At 36.8% G+C, this 19,573-nt stretch overlaps 2 protein-coding genes across 2 annotated transcripts in view; one reads left to right on the forward strand and one right to left on the reverse strand.

The window, feature by feature from the left end:
* Nucleotides 1-19,573, reverse strand: part of LOC139972904 (uncharacterized) — an 84,316-nt gene that overhangs the window by 49,866 nt on the left and 14,877 nt on the right. Inside the window, exons 7-24 of the mRNA XM_071979215.1 lie at nucleotides 18,733-18,953; nucleotides 18,273-18,360; nucleotides 17,479-17,525; nucleotides 17,215-17,274; nucleotides 17,004-17,046; nucleotides 16,802-16,848; nucleotides 15,877-15,950; nucleotides 15,134-15,230; nucleotides 14,159-14,170; nucleotides 12,985-13,042; nucleotides 11,519-11,799; nucleotides 10,576-10,679; nucleotides 5,817-5,879; nucleotides 3,504-3,539; nucleotides 2,826-2,852; nucleotides 2,226-2,255; nucleotides 1,596-1,706; nucleotides 808-858 (exon numbers count right to left, since the gene is read on the reverse strand). Coding sequence (XP_071835316.1) covers nucleotides 808-858; nucleotides 1,596-1,706; nucleotides 2,226-2,255; nucleotides 2,826-2,852; nucleotides 3,504-3,539; nucleotides 5,817-5,879; nucleotides 10,576-10,679; nucleotides 11,519-11,799; nucleotides 12,985-13,042; nucleotides 14,159-14,170; nucleotides 15,134-15,230; nucleotides 15,877-15,950; nucleotides 16,802-16,848; nucleotides 17,004-17,046; nucleotides 17,215-17,274; nucleotides 17,479-17,525; nucleotides 18,273-18,360; nucleotides 18,733-18,953 — 1,450 coding nt within the window. The remainder of the gene's footprint in view (nucleotides 1-807; nucleotides 859-1,595; nucleotides 1,707-2,225; nucleotides 2,256-2,825; nucleotides 2,853-3,503; nucleotides 3,540-5,816; nucleotides 5,880-10,575; nucleotides 10,680-11,518; nucleotides 11,800-12,984; nucleotides 13,043-14,158; nucleotides 14,171-15,133; nucleotides 15,231-15,876; nucleotides 15,951-16,801; nucleotides 16,849-17,003; nucleotides 17,047-17,214; nucleotides 17,275-17,478; nucleotides 17,526-18,272; nucleotides 18,361-18,732; nucleotides 18,954-19,573) is intronic.
* Nucleotides 1-19,573, forward strand: part of LOC139972909 (uncharacterized) — an 87,769-nt gene that overhangs the window by 6,449 nt on the left and 61,747 nt on the right. The gene's annotated exons all lie outside the window — the stretch shown is intronic.

Raw genomic sequence — 19,573 nt, forward strand, 5'->3', positions numbered from 1 at the left:
AAAATTAAGAAAGAAATGAAACTAAGATAATTCAACACTATTAACGCTAAGAACGAGGTATGCTAGCTATCCTACATGAGTTTAAATTTTTAATATAGTTGACCATAGATGCTAAGCTAATGCTTTAAACTTGAGCTGAACTGGTCTGCTGGCTTTAATTGGTTTGGGTTCAAACTTATTGAAAAGGTCATGAAACTATGAACTATCAGAGTAGAGCATACAGCCGCTATTTCCACATATCTGTCCTAAATATCTTTGAGAGGGTTTCTCTTAACAACAGTTTGATTGTTTCTATCATTGGAACATTGCTGACAAGCTGTTTCTCTTACAGATGCCTCCCACTGATTCAGTTTATAATAATAAGGATTCATAGAGTGAGCAATATATTGCAAAGTGCCAACATCAACAGTCTTCGTTTTCCATAAGAGAAAGTTCAAAATGATAGACTTTATCCAAATAATACTTTTCAATTTCATGACCTTTCGGTTGTTATTGGTCTTGGCGAATATAAGATCCCCTTTGCATATTTTACGAGAAATATTACACTATTTAGCATTATCTCTGCAACCAGCCCATACCCATCGTTAAGTAAATATTTTATCCATGCTTGAATCAATGTGGGATATGCTGAGTCCACTGAATGCATGACAAGAGAATGTTCTTTTGTCTTCATGGTCATCATCATAATAAAAATTAGTCATATCAATGAGCTCATAACTACCAAAGATGTTATCAGGTGGTATTACTATCAGTTAACAATAAGGGCATGAATTGACATTAACTGAAAATGATGAAAGTGTTGCATACTTCCAAAAGAAGCTGTGTTTAGAGAGCTTGGGAGTACTTCACTTGAAGATGCTGAAAGGAGATGGAAAAACAGTGCAATCAAAAATGAGTTGAGATTTAGGCAAAAAAGAAATATAAATAGAAGTTTCTCTTAGTAGCTCACCCATAATCATTATACACCAGAAACACTTTTGACCATGAATGATATAAATGTAGTCTCATCTACTCTTGTTCTAACTATATATACCAAGCTCAACAGCATTGTATGCTACTGTTCAACAATTCCTTTACTATCAGTCAACTTCTATTGCTCCTACCCATTCTTGTTCCAATATTTATTGTGTTACATATTAAACGGCGATGCAGTCCAAACTTCCTACCGAGGAGGCTATTCCTTTGATCTTATTACAAGTTTTATCCACAGACTTTCAACTATTCTTTCTAAATACAATTTTTACATATAAGGCTAGCTAACACATACAGTAGGCTAACAATGTAGTCCAATCTTCATTTTATCACAAATGATATATCTATACTTCAACTTCACAATATGCCAAACTAAAGGGGCTCTGAGCTCAAATATATGACTAAATGAGGTCATTCAGTCACAGGGAAACAGTGGACAAATGAACAAAAAATCAGTTATTTGTTGTATGTGAATATCTATCATTGGACACTTATTGATTTAAGATAGCTGATGTTGCCAATGCTGGAATTAACAACTACAACAGTGTAATATTCATCAAGGCTGCATTTCAACATTACATAACTATTTTATAACCAAAGCGTGCATTTAATGTAACCCTTACCATTTCTCTGGTTTTGAAGTAAATTTCTCAATTGGCCAGCTTGTGAGGGCGCTCTTCTCCCTGCCTTGGCTTCCCTTGTCTGGGTGGCCAAGCTTGCTAGTTGTTTTATTCCTAAACGTATTGCAATAACATAATCAGTCAAATCATCACATGTAGCATGTTTGTCTTTTCTTTATGGAATTACTAATCACAAAGATAGTGCAAACTGGCTAAATGCAATGAAGTGTAAGCACTGCACAGGCAGCTAATTAGTATAGTAATGAGTGTAGACATGACTTTAAAGATATCCTATAAGAATAATTAACACCTAGAGCTACAGATAGATTACATGTTAAAAAAGAACTGCAGCTCAAAGACAGACCTGAGGCTAATAGTTATTTGAAAAATTGATCCTTAAATACTTTTCTAATTATAAGCTAAAACAATTATAACCATAGATAGGTCACCCTGAAGGATAAGGTAAGATATTTTCCACAATGACAAAACCAATACAACCATCCTATTGTGTTCCACTGAAACACAATAAATTGAATTAAGGCTTCTCTAGTGACAAATCATGTCTTCTACATAAATCAGGGAGGATCTCAATGATCTCAAAACAGTCTTATAGTAAGTTGTCAAGAGTATTACCTTCTTCCTTTTGCCAGTCAGTCAGGTAATCTGTAACAGAAGGAAAACATAGTGAACCACTAATATCTATACTATTCTCACAGATCATTCTAATTCTGCTAACAAGGGTAGAAGGTAAAGCAAACAGGAACTACTTCACTTGGGGTGAGGAGGGTGTGAGGGAAGGGTAGGGAGGGTGTGGGAAGGCTGTGGGAGCAGGGTGCAGGGGAAGGGTAGGGAGGGTGTGCAAAAGGTGGGGAGGGTGTGGGAGCAGGGTGTGGAGAAGGGTGGAGAGGGTGTGGGGAGGGTGTGGGAGAAGGGTGTGGGAAGGCTTGGGAGGGTGTGCGGGAAGGAGAAGGCAATGATTGCGCTACTTGTAGCTCACATTAAACTGCATATCTTGGCTTTGGAGTACAATGTCAAGACGATATGTAAGTACAGTCTGGTGTAAGAGTAATAATGTAACACTTAGATGGGGGAAGGGGTGGGGTGGGTAGAGGAGTATATTTGAAAGTTTGAGCAGCCCAGGTGATGGAATATGAAAGCTTGCTCTGTACTCACACTAGGAGGAGTTTTAATAGGTAGCGAGTCTGAAACAAAACTAATACAGATGATACTTACTATTCAGCTTGTTTGGTCTCGAGGTCACTGAAGATATAAATGATGTCAATATTAATGTACATATTCTCATGTTTGTTGATTGAAAGTAAGTAACCATGACGAATATCGTGGCTTTACATGTAATCATGTATTTTCTCTATGCAATATTAGCAAGTTCACGGCCGATGCAAATGATAATTCATTACCAGACCAAATAATAATTTTCAGTCAGGTCAGAAGAAGTTGTTGTTTGTTTAACAAACTCTTTATCTATTTTACAGCTGCCTCTACAGCAGTTGAAATTAATGTTGAAGTTATCATAATATTTTAGATGGAATTAAGCCATACTTATTAGGCCTTGGATACATAAACAATATTAGGATATATCCTAAGCATAAGAACATACACCTGTCCGTTACAGTCAGTCCATGGACAATCCTGTTTTTTTAATTTTCCTAACAACATTCAAAGGCTAAACAGTAAATTCTAAACATATAATGAATGTAAGTTTGCAACAATGCATTAAGCTACTGTATCAGTGACCTATGAATATGCCACACTCGTCAAAGGCAGTAAACCTATTGCATAAACCTGTGGATTATTAAGTAATGCTTAAACTAAACAGAAATAACATATCATTCTACCCCCCCCCCCCCGACCCTGTTAAGGTCAATAGTGTTGTGTGATAGGCTCACTCACCAGCAAATACATCTCCGTCCTTTCCGCTGAGGACTCCTGAAATTAAATCTTGTCGTCATTGCGAGGAAAATCAAGTCTTTTAAGTCCACAGCAACAGCAATCGTGTTAACACAGCAGTGTCAATGAAACTGACAGAATTCCACTTAGCTGCTAACGTGCTAGTAGTAGAGAGTTCTCAATGAACACTATTAATGTGCAGTTAGTAAGCAACAACAATATGTAGCTGTTATTTACATTAGTCACCCAGTGAGCCTTCCCTCTAAGTACAAAATTAGTCTATGGTTCAGAATTGTAACTAGTATTATTTATACCTACATATCATGCTTAATTGCAAACTATAATGGATTTTGCAGATGAACTTCCTTGAAATGAAAATCATTTTTTATCCCAACCATTGTACCCCCGTCTTTGAGGTTGCTATCAATCATGACATCATGGTCACCTCAACTCTATTTCCATTAGATTTAAATCTTATAAGTCAGGGTATGTCCATTTAGCTTACAGACTTTTACAGACCAACTCACGTTTGGAAAGCTGTGAGGGATGTCAACAATGGGTAATAATCAATTAAATGCACTGGTATCCTAACAAATAAATACTTATTCTTGACCAAAGCATACTGTCCGATAACTCAACACAGGAAAAGCTTACAGTATATACTGAGGAGAGATCATATTTCCAAACCTCAACAATTGTGTGAAGAGGAAAAGCTTGCAGTATATACTGAGGAAAGATCAGATATCTATACTATATAGTTGTTTCATTAGGTATTAAGACTGTGTGAGGTGCACTGAGTGATAGGGCAGAAATAATGTGCTTTAAAACTGCAACCAAACCCAGAAAGATAACTAGCTTAGTGATTCCTTGCCATGTGTCATGAAAAGAATATTTAATGTAGCATTGCAGATAAAATATTCATGTGTTACCCATTGCTGATCAGCAAGATTTTTGCACTCATGTGAGTTATTATGTTTACAAAGTTTTTGAGCTCTGTTCACATCAAATCATGTTTGACCTTTACAAAAACCAAAAGGACTTTGACCTATGTTGATCTTAATTTTAACCTTTGACCTCCATGAAATTTGTTTTTTATTAAATTATTAAATTTTATGTTTATTTTATTTATTAAATTATTTTATGCACCAAGGTGGACCTACACAGACCATCCAGGCTTTACATAGCTAGTTATCATGCTTAAATAGTTTTGAACATTGACCACCATATCGGTGCTGTGCGGCCGGGTGGATAAATGCGGTGGCATTTGAAGCAACAAGGCTTAGCAATCAGGGGGTTCCGGGTTTGATACCCGGCCGGGTCATAGTGAGGTGGGTATTTCATCCAAGAGCAATCTACTGTTTTCCTATATGAAATGACTTTCTAAATTGAAAAGATTCTAAATTTGAGTTAAACTGTTGAATTGGAAGCCACCTGACATGTAAGTTGTAATCCATAAGCCCTTAGGGTTTCTCCCACAGTTGTGGTCGCTTAAGCGTCGTAAAAATAACTGCTGATTATTGTCATTATTACTTAAAAGACAATAGGGTTTGTGCACTCACTTCAATGGAAGTACATACACATGAAATTAAACAATTCAAGTGCTTTTTGAAATATATGTTTACTAGCCAAGGCATCACATGTATGCACAAATAAACACACACACACATGTCATCACCTTCACATAGATTCATTTTGCCTTCAGAACAGGATCAAAAGTTCAGAACAATCTTTGTGAAATTCAAATCACATTCTTGACCAAGAAAAGAGGTGGTCTTATTCTAGAGGTTTTTGTACAATTTCTAAATTCCTAACAAAGGACATAATATGTTGAGAACATTTCTTGGGGGTTCACTTTAATCCCCAATCCATGTATCATTCGTCACCTCTGCTTAACACAAGTTTCTCACATATGTCTGCATCATATTCCATGTGATGAAGTTTCGCCCAGTAAGGGTGATAAAAAAAGATTGTGAAAACTACAACACCCAGGCACATAACAAACTAATGTCGCACTTGCGTAAACAGGATGTCACATTTCCTAGAACATGTTACACAATGTGCGTGAGTGGGATATACCCCTGAACAGGATGTCACATTTCCTAGAACATGTTACGAGATGTGCGTGAGTGAGATATACCCCTGAACAGGATGTCACATTTCCCAGCACATGTAATACAACATGTGCGTGAGTGGGATTTACCCCTGAACAGTATGTAAGAACTAAGGAGAAGTCTGTTCGATACAACATATTACCAGATCAAATTCTGCATCAAACTTCCAAGTGATGCAAACCAAAATAACCTATATCATAATTACCACCAGCTTTATTGAGAGAAGAACTCATTGATTTGATCCAAGTTTTAGCAGTGTTGACCTCACCTAAATGTTTCCAAAGTTAGCAATCAAGAAAGGCAAGAAGATTAAGCTATTAATGTAATCTGCATATAATTATGTTAATGAGTTGTTTTACAGCAACACCCTGAGACAGGGCAAGTAAAGGAATACAGGGTCACATGGCAGTCTGTTTAGGTTGTTCAATGTCATTGGACTGAATTTCTAACTTCAGTCTTACAGGTGATGTAATAGTGATAAGGAATGTTGGGGTGTGAGCAGGGAGTGCTTTATATACTCCATCCATCCCTGTTCTAGGTGATTTAATAGTGATAAGGTATGTTGGGGTGCGAGCAGGGAGTACTTTATATACTCCATCCATCCCTGTTCAGTGTCTTTCCAGGCATGGCAGACCAAACTTGTTGAACTTAAAATACATTTCTCTGTCCCTCACACTAATGACATTGATGCTTGGATCACACTGAAGATCACAAAACATGTAAATGGAAAAAAAAAATGTGATCACTTCAGATGATTGTGGGATGAATATGACATCAGAATGACAGCTGTTCACACACATTTAAGTTTCCAAAAGAGGGTCTGATAGCAAGTAAAGGGTATCCCAAGAGGACAACTAGGGCCAAAAATATTGAAATCTACCTCACCAATTGTCATAGTCATCGGCACAGCAAACAGTGCTGACTCTGTACTGAGATTGAATGGCTGTTCATTAACAGACTTGATTATTAACACAAAGACTATACTGACCAGTATAGGAAGAGACTTGACCCTCAGTGCAACATAGCTGCGACAGATGACTTAATACCTTGGTTATTCATGACAGACAACCCTGCTAGCTTACAGTAAACAGTCCAGTAATGATGAGCTCAAGTATTAGTTCATTATTATCTTTAATTTCAGTCTCCTTGAAACAACCCAGCTACAACAGCTCTGTAACATTCTGACATTGCATTTTCGAGTAAAATGAATCATGAATGACAACCACAGATAAACAATGAGGAACATGGACAAACAATGGTTACTACAGTACCGCTCACGTATAACTGGACATGTGTACGCGCACAGAATCGTATAAACACGTATAAACACGTACACTCGCGTATAAACTCGTTGACAAAGAAATTGCCGCGTAGAGGCCGCGTAGACACCGCGTATAATCCCTCTACGAGTTTATACGCAGGAAATGCTATTGTGCTCAATGAATAGGGATTAAAGTCGCCGAAAGAGTTAGTGAGATGTTTAAAACAGCCGTTTCTTACATCGTAGTTTAAGAGGTGATATTCACTTTGCAGCGAAGGGGACGAAGGTAAAGTGTTTGATGGCATAGAATGTTTTTTGTTAATTGGGTTTCTATTCAGTGTTTCTTTCCCCGACTTTATTTTTCAGTTGTAGAAGTTCTGTTCCACGGAGGATTAGTTTACTTTGAATAGTTGTCAACATTTTGAAGAAATAATAAAGTATTACTAAGCGTTTCTTTGTCAATTTTTATTTAATTTACCGTTGGTTCGTTGGAATGAAAAGAAAAAATTCCACCGAACAACTTGAAGCAGGGCCGGTTAAAAACAAAACATGTTTTTCGCCCGCACAAGGGGCCCCCTTTTTCCTGAATCCCCGGGTGTCTATTCGGATTACAAGCAATCTAAACTATCATTAAATAATATTTTGTAAAGGAAGCCACGTATTCCGAACTAGTATTAAAGCAATGAAAAGAAAAAATAATGGCCGCCCGTTTTTTTTTTCAGATTTCGTACGAGAAACATTATTTTATTTGAAAAAAAAGAACAACTCAACGTATGGTAATTCTTTGTCGCAAGAAGTGTGTTATTGGAAAATATGTATTGAAAGAGGCAGAGAATTTGCCGCAAAACGGCGCCGAACCTTTCATATAAAAATATGTAAACCTTCATTGAACATCCTGTTCTCCCTCAGTTGATTTGAGTAGGCCTATGCTAAAACATAAAACTTTGAACAAAACAAGAGGTGTTACGTAAAAAACTTATACTTCTTAGAATGTAGGAAAACAGTTTCCAATTGCATGACTTTTTCCCTTGAATGTCCGTTTGCCAAATAAAAAACATTTAGGATCCACAGACTGATTGGCCTTGACAAAAGTGTTCGAGCACAATTTAAAATGGCGCTAAGATGCTTACCAGCTCCATTCAACTTGACATTATAAGAACCAGTTGTAACCGAACATCAGAATAGTAAAATCCACGTATTCCAACAGTAAGTTTCATTTGAGGTTTTCGTTTTCCCATGTCATGCGTACTAAAACGTGATCACCAAATATCCCAACTGCAGGTGGGCGCGCGGAATATTGACTACCCTGGAAATCTAGGTCATGTCCTGGTTTCTGCTCACAAGCCTGACACCTGTTAATTTGCATTCCATTCTGACCTAACAAGGAGTTGTTACAACCCTGGCAAACTGCCAAAAACGTGCAACACTATATTAACCCGTCTCGTAAGAGAGGAGGGGTGGCCCAAGCAGTCTCTCAGGTACCTTGCTTAGCGCGTGTGAGCTCAACCTTTGCAGCAACGAGCTTTACCCTGGATTCCTGGAAGTACAAGTATGTTCGTGAGATTTTACGCCCTGGGATTTGTTTCTCAATATGCTCAAATTTTGCGAATAACATTTCCTCATTGTCAAAAACAAACTTCGATAACCATTGAAGATAAAAAAAGGAAAATAACCGGACGATTGAACGGTGAGAAAAAATACACTTAACGTAGGGGTAAAACGTTCGTAACATTTGCATATTACTAGTACTTTCAGATGTTTCCGACTTTTTAAACTGTTACATTTCGTGGCGCCTTGTGTGTCTGGTAATGGCGGTACGTTCGGCGTTATCAATAAAAAGCTTAGCAACTTTTAAGGAGCTACGGGAGTGACATGTTAAAACATTGAAATTATTTTTTAAAAAAAGTTCAATACGTATCTCCGTGTTACATATTAAACATTAAACATTTTCGGTTGTGTCGGCAAGAGGTAAACATTAAAGTAACGATGCTGTAGTGTACCGTATTTATATTCGTTGATCAGTCTGGGATTTATTGGATTACTTCATGTGTACCGTTGTTTTGAAAATATTTTGTGCGACGTTTTGAGCCTAGGTAAAACGATACTTTTGTTGAACGGAAGCCACTTAGAACCAGGATAAGATATAGTGGGAATGGTTGGTTGTCGCCCGACACCGATGGCCATTATCATCAATATGTCGATATTTCTCTTATTTCGTGTTACTGTTCCCCACTCCTTCTGCTTGAATTTTTGTTTCAAAAGGTTAGTAAATAGTTATTGTACATTGAATGCTTTTGTCAAAACATGACGTTACTTCAATATATTTCTTCGCAGCAATTTTGTGTTCAAAGTTGTATCACCTTTGACTTTGTTCAAATCATTAATCCACCTTACACGATTTTTCAACACTTTCTGAATGGCCAGGCCTATGTACTTTCAATATAACATACCAGCAATGGCCCTTGTGGAAAAAGCAATACACTGCATTTCGAAATATTTAGTTTGGCATCGTGCCAGGAGTGCAAAATAGAAACGCTACATATACAGTAGGAAAAGTATCCAAAGTCGCTTATGTTTGTGTTTACGATAACATTTTATTAAAAGGCAACCAATCATAAATTTCGACTGATAAAACTTCTTTCGTTCCCATGGTGAAGTGAACCTGGGCAAGTTCGAATGTCGATGACCAATTTATGTTCCGTGACTAATGTCAATGGAATTATGTGTGTAAAAAATCGGGTCTTTCCACGTGTTATATATATATATATAGAAGTTTTACGTAAGCGGAGCGAAATTCGTGGAGGCGCCTTGATTGTGAGGAAGCACTAATACAACATAAGCCTCAATATTTGTGGAAAAAAAATCGTAAGGGTTTTCTTCTGAAAATATTTTTTAATAGTAGGCCTAACCAAAACCTTGTCATTGCTTTTGGGGGAAGTCAGATCTTCAAGTTCAAATATTGTTTTTTTTTTTCGTTAAACGGTTATCGTGGTTTTCTTGCGAGGTATATACGGCGTAACTTTCGATGAAGGCTAAAAGGTAGGATAGGCCAAGGCCTACCTTGTTCTCATTAATTGTTACCTACATTCAATTTAATGCCCAACGGGAGGAACTCGTATAAATATTAACAGACTGGTGCACATTGTAATTGATAAAGTTTCCTTGCTGAAGTTTGCCTGCACTGATTGTATCGATCGTTTGTATTCTAGTAGCGCTGTTTTCTTTGTTACTCTTATTCTTAACGGCTTAAGTATATGCTTACTCTGTGGTTGAATATTTTGGAAAGGCTTAGAAGACATTACTTGATGTTGAGTTTACCGACTCTTTTCTGCATCACAGTTTATTCTAACCCATAGAAGCTCTGCTATATAAAGCGGCTGAGAATATGCTACGTTTACAGATTATACGAGATTGTACGTCTTTACGCGCGTATAATCCCTATTCAGGTGCACTGAAGCGAAGCCTTAAGCCGCGTAGACACGGCGTAGACGCCGCGTAGACACCGCGTAGAAAGTCGCGTACAGAAACGTATAACATCGTATAATCGCGTATAATCGCGTAGATAAACGTAGAGTATACGTCTACGCGAGTTATACGTGAGCGGTACTGTAACTTAACACATGACAGTTGGTGTGACCAATAATATCAAACACACAAAAGACCAGACTGTTGGTGAAATGATTCATGTTAGATAGATACTAACTGTAATTAGGGTCTGGTTCCAGTGGATTTCTGAGTTTGTAGTACACATAGGGATCCCCAGGGTTCTGCTGACCAAGCGTAGGAGGGTTATAGATAGAGAAAGGTCTGCGGATGTGAAACAAAAGAATGATAACATCAGTACAAATTTAATTATCCTTAAAGTCATCGTTCTTACTTTCACTTCTGGTAAAACTGAAAAACAACTGTTGAGCAAACAAAGTAATGAAAACAAAAGATGAATGAGACCTTGAACACTGTAGCAAGAGAAAACACATGTTACTATAGTAACAAACGACAATACAAAAATAAACATGAAATCTGAAGCACGCTAATGCAAAGATCTAGTCGAAAACTTGACATGGAAACTGTAAGTATTGCAAATCATATTTTTATGATTTTAAGTCTTTAATGAAGTATCTTTAGCACTGTAACGTAAACAATAATAATTAAGAACAACTTTCTAACTAATACCAACACAAACATACGACTGACTAACAATCCAATGAATTTGTGATTGGCTTAACAGATCAACAACTGAAAACTTTCACATTTGTGGAAGACAGCCAGCAAAAGAGAATTAGCTGTAAGATATTATGGTGCAATTGTTCTAAATGCTAAGAAATCATTGATATAAACAATTTAGTACATGACTTCACTATCACTCTATTAAAGGTGGCATATAAACTTGATGCAAGAGTTGCACTTATTATAACTGGGAGGGAGAGGGGGGAGGTGAGGGAAGGGGGAGAAGGGGTGGTTCTGTTTTTTTTATTGGTTCTCTTTTCTAATTGTAAAGTTCTGTAGGTTTTTTTTAGTACACTTCCTTTCACAAGTTTTGTTTCTTATCTCCTTCTATGTTATATGTCATACTTATGTTGTGATAGAACAAAAATCAATAAATGAAAAAAATGAAAAACAATACAGAGGTAATAAATATCACTTACTGATCCAAATTGGAAGGTCTTGACTTCGCATAGGCCTCATCCAGTCCAAGATTGCCAATTTGTTCCTGTACTGGTGGGGGCCTTTGAGGTTGTTGAGAATTGCCATTGACTGGAATGTTTAAAGGGGGCACAGCAGAGTTGATGGCATATTGGTTAGAAGCACGGCTCTGAGGTTGACCATTGTAGGCTTGATTTAGGAAAGACGGTGTGTAGGCCTGACCTGCTGCAGGTGGCTGGATATTGGGCTGTGGGGTCTTAGAAGATGCAACACTTCTACGTCCCTGTCAAGAAAGATGGTAAACTGTGTGATCGGTTGCCTCAAACTTGAAAATTAAATCTGACAGTCCCACTAGACCATGGTTTCCCAAACCTGGGGTCGCGACCCCAACTGGGGTCGCGAAGCAATTCTTATGGGGTCGCAGGCTTGTTTCAAAATATAAAAAAAAAATCTGAGGGAACCCAAAATTTACCCGAATTTGAACGTTCGCAGTCAAAATCCTACAAAATTCACCCTGAAAACTCATATTTAGGGTTTTATTAGCGGCCGTTCTAGCGTTTTTCCTGAGTGAATCTGGCGTTTTTTACTCAATTGTCGCTGGCCACCCTGCTTCTGTATATTCACTATATTGTTTTCACATACAACTTCAGTACTGTACTACAGGTACATGTGGGCCTGCACAACTTCATGATTCCGGAGACACAAACTTGGGGTCGCGCTCGGCTGGCGCTACATGAAATGGGGTCCCCACCTTGAAAAGTTTGGGAACCACTGCACTAGACCTACTAGACCTACGTCCCGCGGGCCACATGCGGTCCGCCAGTGATTTTTTTGCGGCTTGTGTGATGTCGCAAGAAAACCTTTTTTTTTACACAAAAAACGAGCTAGCTGCTTAGAATTTATTGGCACTAATGATGCTGTCAGGTAGGCCTATTATCCCCATTAATTATCAACTGCACTGTATTGACATTATATTTTTGTGAATACAGATTAAGTAAACACACCTATTGCTTGAAAGTCCTCAGAATCACATGTTTGAAATCAACAGCAGGTCGTTGGTTAGGTGCGGCCCAGTCAAATTTTCACCCCTTATATCTGGCCCATTCATTCAAAAAGGTTGCCCACCCCTGCACAAGACAAACATTCATCCCATCATATTATATTATATCATTGATAATATATGTGGAGAAAAACCCGCAAATTGTTCTTGTAAACTCAAGCTGAAAATCACAGGATAGAGGCAGAATAAACTATCAATGGTTGGACATTGTTAAAGATGACACACATCAATAGGCTCATCACAGTTCTGTGTATCTGTATATGGAAGAATACAATGATACATCAAACAGACTTGCTATATGCAATCAAACCAAGCAAAACATTGTACACTTAAAAGTAAAGGAGATTGGGGAGGAGGGAGGAGGGGGGGGAACAGTCATTTCACAACTTAAAAAAAGAGAGAACTTACACTCCTACTAGGTTCGGGACCAGCCTGGGATACCAGACGAATGTCTTCTTGACGTTCCCTGTAAGATGAATGGTAAAGAAATTTTAAACTGAGATACTAAATGGCAATCTTACAATGAAATCATCTATGCTTTGAAGTATGTATACTTTCATCAATCAATTAAAGTAGCTTGAAAACTACTCAAAATGTAATCCTCACAGTAAAAGTAGAAGGACAGATTGGAACTGATAGCTTTCAGATTCCAATAGAAATGAGAAATGAAACAAAGTTGTTTTTTTAGGCACTTCCATTAATTAAAGGGAAAACATTATCTTGCTACTTCGTTCATTATTTACACATCAAATACTGGAATCTGTACTTCATTATAAAAGTACATGTTATGATATGGGCCAGAATTCATTAAAGAACATGTTATTATACGGGCCATAATTCCTTAAAGAACATGTTATTATATGGGCCATAATTCCTTAAAGAACATGTTATTATATGGGCCATAATTCATTAAAGAACATGTTATTATATGGGCCATACTTTGTTTAGGCATATGGTGTCTACATGGGCCATACTACATGAAGGAACATGGCATGTGTACTAAGGGCCATACTTCACAGAGCAAAATGGGACCAATTTTTTCTTTTTATAATCCATTAATCTTTACTCTTCCATTAGAACACAACAAGCTGACTCAAATTTAACACTATATCATTGGTGCATTGACAACTAATCATCCATAGCTTTTAGAGTTTAAATAAACACAAATGTAAACGGATTTATAATTAGCGTATATCAGCTTACTGTAGCAATAATTCTACCTTGAATAGATTAAATCTTTTAGTTCCGATTTAAGGGTCACTGACATGCGACACTCAAAACGTCTCTCAACTTTTCCCATCTCTCATGTTAGGGGTCTTATATTTACCGGTCAGGCTTTCACTCCTGGCTGGCTGAAGCGCCTTTTGGCAGAAACAGCTATTTACAAGACAATCAGTCAGTCAGTCACCAGCAGTGAAAGGTAAAGTTCTTATACTTTCTTGATGATACAATTCCCTAGTGAAGGTTTGGATATCTCTTACTTACCGAGAGTGGTAATCTTAACAGGAACATACTGTGACTTAGTTAGTATGAAGGTTTGAAAGTGAAGAGAGAGGAATGATCAGAAAGTGCAGAAGCTCACCTTTCTTTCTCCCTGTTCAAGAAAGAAAAGACAGAAGGAGTTGCTAAGAGACTACAGGTGACATCACCAAGGACACAGCACTCAGATTAACCCCTCCTTTTTAACACAAAGTTTGAAAGCAAACCATATCCAATGAACACTGCCACCAACAGCTATGATCATTGCCAGAAAAATTAAAATCACAGCTAAGGAACACTACTACCAAAATTGTCTCCATTTTCTTTGTCAATACTATCTTTCATTTTGATTGGATTGTCTGTTGCTAACTTGAACAGTTTGCATCATGAGCGTGTTCATTTTGTCTTTTTCTGGCGCTAAAGTCTGGGACTACTTTAAGGTCTGAGATTCAGTTTCGGGGTGCGACAAATAAAGGAATAGTGAAGTGAAACGGACAAACAGGTACTTATAGAAAACTGAGAATGGGTGTAAACAAAGCATGCAGTGCCGAACAAAATGACAATAATAAATATTTGTTTTAAAAACATTGAAATCAATTTATTGTAAAATGTCATACCGAAAGGTACACAGACTGCTGAGCAATAGTAATTACCAAGAAAGCACGACCATTAGAAAACAATCAAATCATTAACAATGTACCTTTAGAGGATACTAGAGGTGGCATTTTGGGGAAAGTAGTCTTTCTGACAACCTGAACTTTAAGATTGTCCAGACATGAAATAAAATGGATTTGTATACCATGATTCAACTGGACTACCTCATGGATAGTGTACCACCCTTTTTTACCACAAGTGTTTACCACCCATGCGAGTGGCTTATTTTATCCATTTTACATGTGTATAATGGATTGTGTAACAGTTTTCACTATGACTACAGTCCCTTCGGTAACCACATTTGATACTTTTGGTTGTTTACCAACCTTACAAGTGGTTTACCATATTACTTAAAGAAATGAAAGAGATGAGTGGAAAGGTACAGCAATCAAAGTTTACATCCCGGCTTATGAATTTATCTCACCTCTGTTTGGCTTCCTTCTGTTCTTGTATTTGCTGGGCTAGTTCTTGACGATACAATTCTTTCTTTCGTTGAACTGCACTGTTAGTTTCCCTGTTACCTAGGAAACCAATTAAAAGGAATTCTAGCCTTAGCAACCTTGTGTTCCAGTCTTCATAAGTGCTTCATTAAGTCAAATTTGTGTACCAAATATTCATTTTTCATGGGAGATTAAGCTACAACAGAGGCAAAGGAAACAGACAATTCTGCCTGCAATTGAACACCTTGGGGCAAGCGGAATGGTGAGGGGGGAGGGACAGGGATAAATAAGAAAACATCATGATTCAAAAGGTAATTACAAACTGAAAAGATTGTCTAAGCAATTTCAAATAAATAGCATTGCTTATTATAATGTTGATATGAACTGGCAAGGTAAGGAATGATATTTGCAAACTATAACACAAATAACACTCACTGTTACACACTGACACAGTTGATCCAGACAAACTTTGAGTCTTGACTCTGTATCACATCTCTGTCGTCACAAATCATTATATCAATCAACTTGGAAGGAAGAACACTATTATCAAATTTTATTTTATTTTATAAATATTATATTTTATTACCAAGTTTAATCATTTTTGAATTCTTAAACTTCCATAGAGAAAGAGTGTGTTCCTTGTCTTGAAGTTTAAATCTCTTACCTATCATAAACCCTACCTGAAGTGTGTTGCAGGAACAATTTGTCTCAAAGTTTATACTCTTACCTATTATAAACCCTTCTTCCTCTTGTTTCAGTCTTGAGGCAGACTGTGCCCTTGGATTTGCTTTTGAAGCAGATCTAGGAAATTGAAATACAAATAAATGGGGCTTCATTGTAATTAATGTAAAATTGAGAACATTCATGTTGACAAAGATCTAACATCTCCTTCTTAAATGATTACTAAAGTAGCTGTTATTGATCAAGTTTCCTCTAATGCATCCATTAATAAACAGAGATGCCAGTCTCTATCTAAGAGAAAAGCTGCTTTTAAGATCTGATACCCTGAAGTGATGTTAGTTGTACTGTATTAGTCAGGTATACATTACCCATGAAGGCTTCAAATATGCTTCTCTGGTCATGTTTATCGATTTTTTTTTTTTTTTACCATGCATGAAAATTGTAAAAATTTAATAATAATAATACCATCAAAATAAAAAATAATTCTGCCTTGAAGATATTTAATATGTAATGCTACCGAGCCACATGTTTGTGAGAAAATCACAGTTGTTGGAGTTGATACTTCATACCAGATGGCAAAAAAAAAAAAGGTAATAAAAGTAGAATATTTGAGCTTTGTTGATGGTACCTGGATGATAAGCCACATTTTTCCGGGTAATTAAGCTTGAAATTTCATTTCTCATATATTAGGTTTCATCTATCAAAGTGCCATAACCAGTTTAACCAAAATACTGTGTTATGAAATTTCTTACTGTTTACTGCAGTTGATACTTGATACCAGATGGCAAAAAAAAAGGAAGTAATATAGAATATTTCACATTTTTTTCAGGTCAACTAAAGCTTGAAATTTCATTCCTCATATATTAGGTTCCATCTATCAAAGTGCCATAACCAGTTTTAACCAAAAACATATTTTACAGCATTTCTTACTGTTTACTCAAATTTCTTTATCTCTAACATTATCTTCTTACCTCTCCAATTCAGGGAGAGTCCTGCTTCTAGTCACACCCAGTTGATCCTGTCAGATAGAAATTTACAATTATTTTAACAAATTTAATTGTAGTCTTTTTAGTAAAATGTTCATTTAGAACAAATGATACATAATTAAGGTAGGGTAAATTATGAATTTGTTGGTAATTGAAATTGATTTTTGATGTATAAAGTAGCACTCACCCTGTAACCAGGGTCCTGTCTGTCTGTGGCAGGATATGGAGGTCTAGTAACAGAAAAGTAACAACAGATTAAATAGATTAAAAACGAATTAATTTAACTGCAGATTTAAATAATTGACATTCAGTAACTATAAAATAAGATACACTATGAGAAAGAAACCCAAGTATCATTGATTCTATATATGTGTGTATATGAGTGGTTCTGTTATTACCTGTCATTATAGTATGTCCTCTCCTGACCAGGAGCTTCCAGATCAGTAAACCTCACTCTCCTGGTAAATAAACACAAATGTAAGATATAACAGATATAACAGTAGTAGGATATATATTCATCATTACTTAAACCAATCACCACAGAGTACTTCACGAGAGTATTAAAAGATGCAGTCAATTTATTGTGAAGTCATTCATGCCATACCATACTTTTAATCAGTTGATTTAATGTATTCACTTATTCCAAATCAAGTTTGACATACCTCCTGTCATGATCCTCTGAATCTCTGACACGACTGTACCGACCATCCTGGGACAAACCAAAAAAAAGACACAAATTTAAAGCCTGAAAGAACAGTTAAGCTTACATACATGTTATTTCCACTTATTGCAATGTGATAATACATTACTTCACATTACATTACTGTAACACTGGTGTCACTGCTCTCCCAGGTGATATGACTACACCCAGAGCAATGATACTTACAGATAATCCAGTATTCCACTTCACATTACATTACTGTAACACTAGTGACATTGCTCTCCCAGGTGATATGACTACACCCAGAGCCATGATACTGTCACTGCTATCACAGGTGATATGACTACACCCAGAGCTATGATACTTACAGATATTCCACTGTTCCATGCTTTAACGATAATCACTGGGAATCTTCAGCTTCACTGTAACATGTCTCAATCAATGTGCTCGTTGTGAAATAAGTTCAAAAACATCTTGTCTTGTCACACTTTATGTTAATAAGGGAATGTGCAGGTACTTTGCATCTGTCAGAGATGTCAGATATTGCAGCTTATCTAAACTAGTGGATTTAGAAAGGACCAATATGATAGCGCCCTCTATTAAGTTAGGGTGTAGCTGGAGATCCACATTCACTGCTTACAGTAATCTACTGAAAGACTTGAAAGACACATCAAATATAACAGCAACGAGACAGTGGTCTAGAATAATCCACAGCTCTATCCCTAGACTAGAGATTTAAGAAACAAATTCACAAGTCAGTGTGAAGAGACCTCTTCAGGGATGGCTTATCCTTACCTCTTCAGGGTACCTATCAAGCCTGGGATCACTCCGTGATGGCTTTAAACTCTGCCTCACTGGGTAATAATCCAGGTCACCGTACCGTCTGCAAGAAATAAATGCACAAATATCACTCAAATCAGAAGAAAATACAAGAATCTGAGATGTACCAAACCTCAATTTGGTTTAGTTCATTTGTAAGGAAGTAAAATCCTAGAATGTATACTGCACAGTACATGAATTAGACTCTTGGTCCAACCTGTGCCCTCTGTTAATGAGATTAATAATTTATAAAAACAAAGTACAAAATGTTGATCTTTTGTGTAAAAATTAAACTGATTATAGATAAGCAATCAGTTCTTTTCCTAATTGACATATACCAACCATCTGTTATCATTCTTCCACCACACCACACCACCACCCTACCACCACACCCCACATCATATTTGATAAGGTGAGACTCTAAATTACATGTTACCTGTATCTAGCTTCTTCATCCTTTCTACGCCGCAACAAGTCATCATAGTCAGGTCCAGGCTGGGGGGAGCCCCATCCCTTCCGTGGGGGAAGAGGAGGTCTACTGTCATCGTACTCTGGTGGTGGATGAGGAGTCTGAGAGGCAGCTTCCTTCTTTACAGGTGTAATATCAAACGATCTGTTGTTCTCTGTTACACTCTGTGTAGGTTTCTCATATGGTAGCTATTAAAGATAAGGAAAATGTATGTTCAATGGACATGCAACATGTAACATGGGTGATGTAAGTATATAGTATTGGTTTGAATGGACAAAAATGCAGTAAAAAGGGACAGGAGCTGACAATTTAAAGCCTTTAATTGAGAGAGTTCTAGCAATACAAAATATGATAAAATGGTCCCTGCATGTTTATGACTATAGAGCTCTCAAATGATTACTGTGTAGGTTTGTGTCATGGAATAGGTAAGGTCCACATTTGTTGTTTTACAAATTACACAAATCTATATATATATTTTGTTATACAATTGTTTTACTTTTTTCTTTTCGTTTTTGTCCCCTTCTTCTCATTTACATTTCTGTACATCAATTAATACCTTTCTTTTTTATCACTATTAATGTTTATGGATAATTCTATAGGGCATGAAGAGAATAATAAATTACACTAAAAGTGAAAGTTAGTTTCACATGCATACTACATATAGCAAACTTTTGTTGTAAATGCTTTCTCCTTTACCTTGGACATTGCTTCCTTCTCTGCATATTGGTTAAGTGATAGATTAATAATACTTATGTTTGCATTCTATTATTATTATTTTACACGCTATCTATAATTAAGACATTCTACC

This window comes from Apostichopus japonicus, chromosome 9 (genome assembly GCF_037975245.1).
Source record: "Apostichopus japonicus isolate 1M-3 chromosome 9, ASM3797524v1, whole genome shotgun sequence".
In the NCBI taxonomy this organism is placed as follows: Eukaryota; Metazoa; Echinodermata; class Holothuroidea; order Aspidochirotida; family Stichopodidae; genus Apostichopus; species Apostichopus japonicus.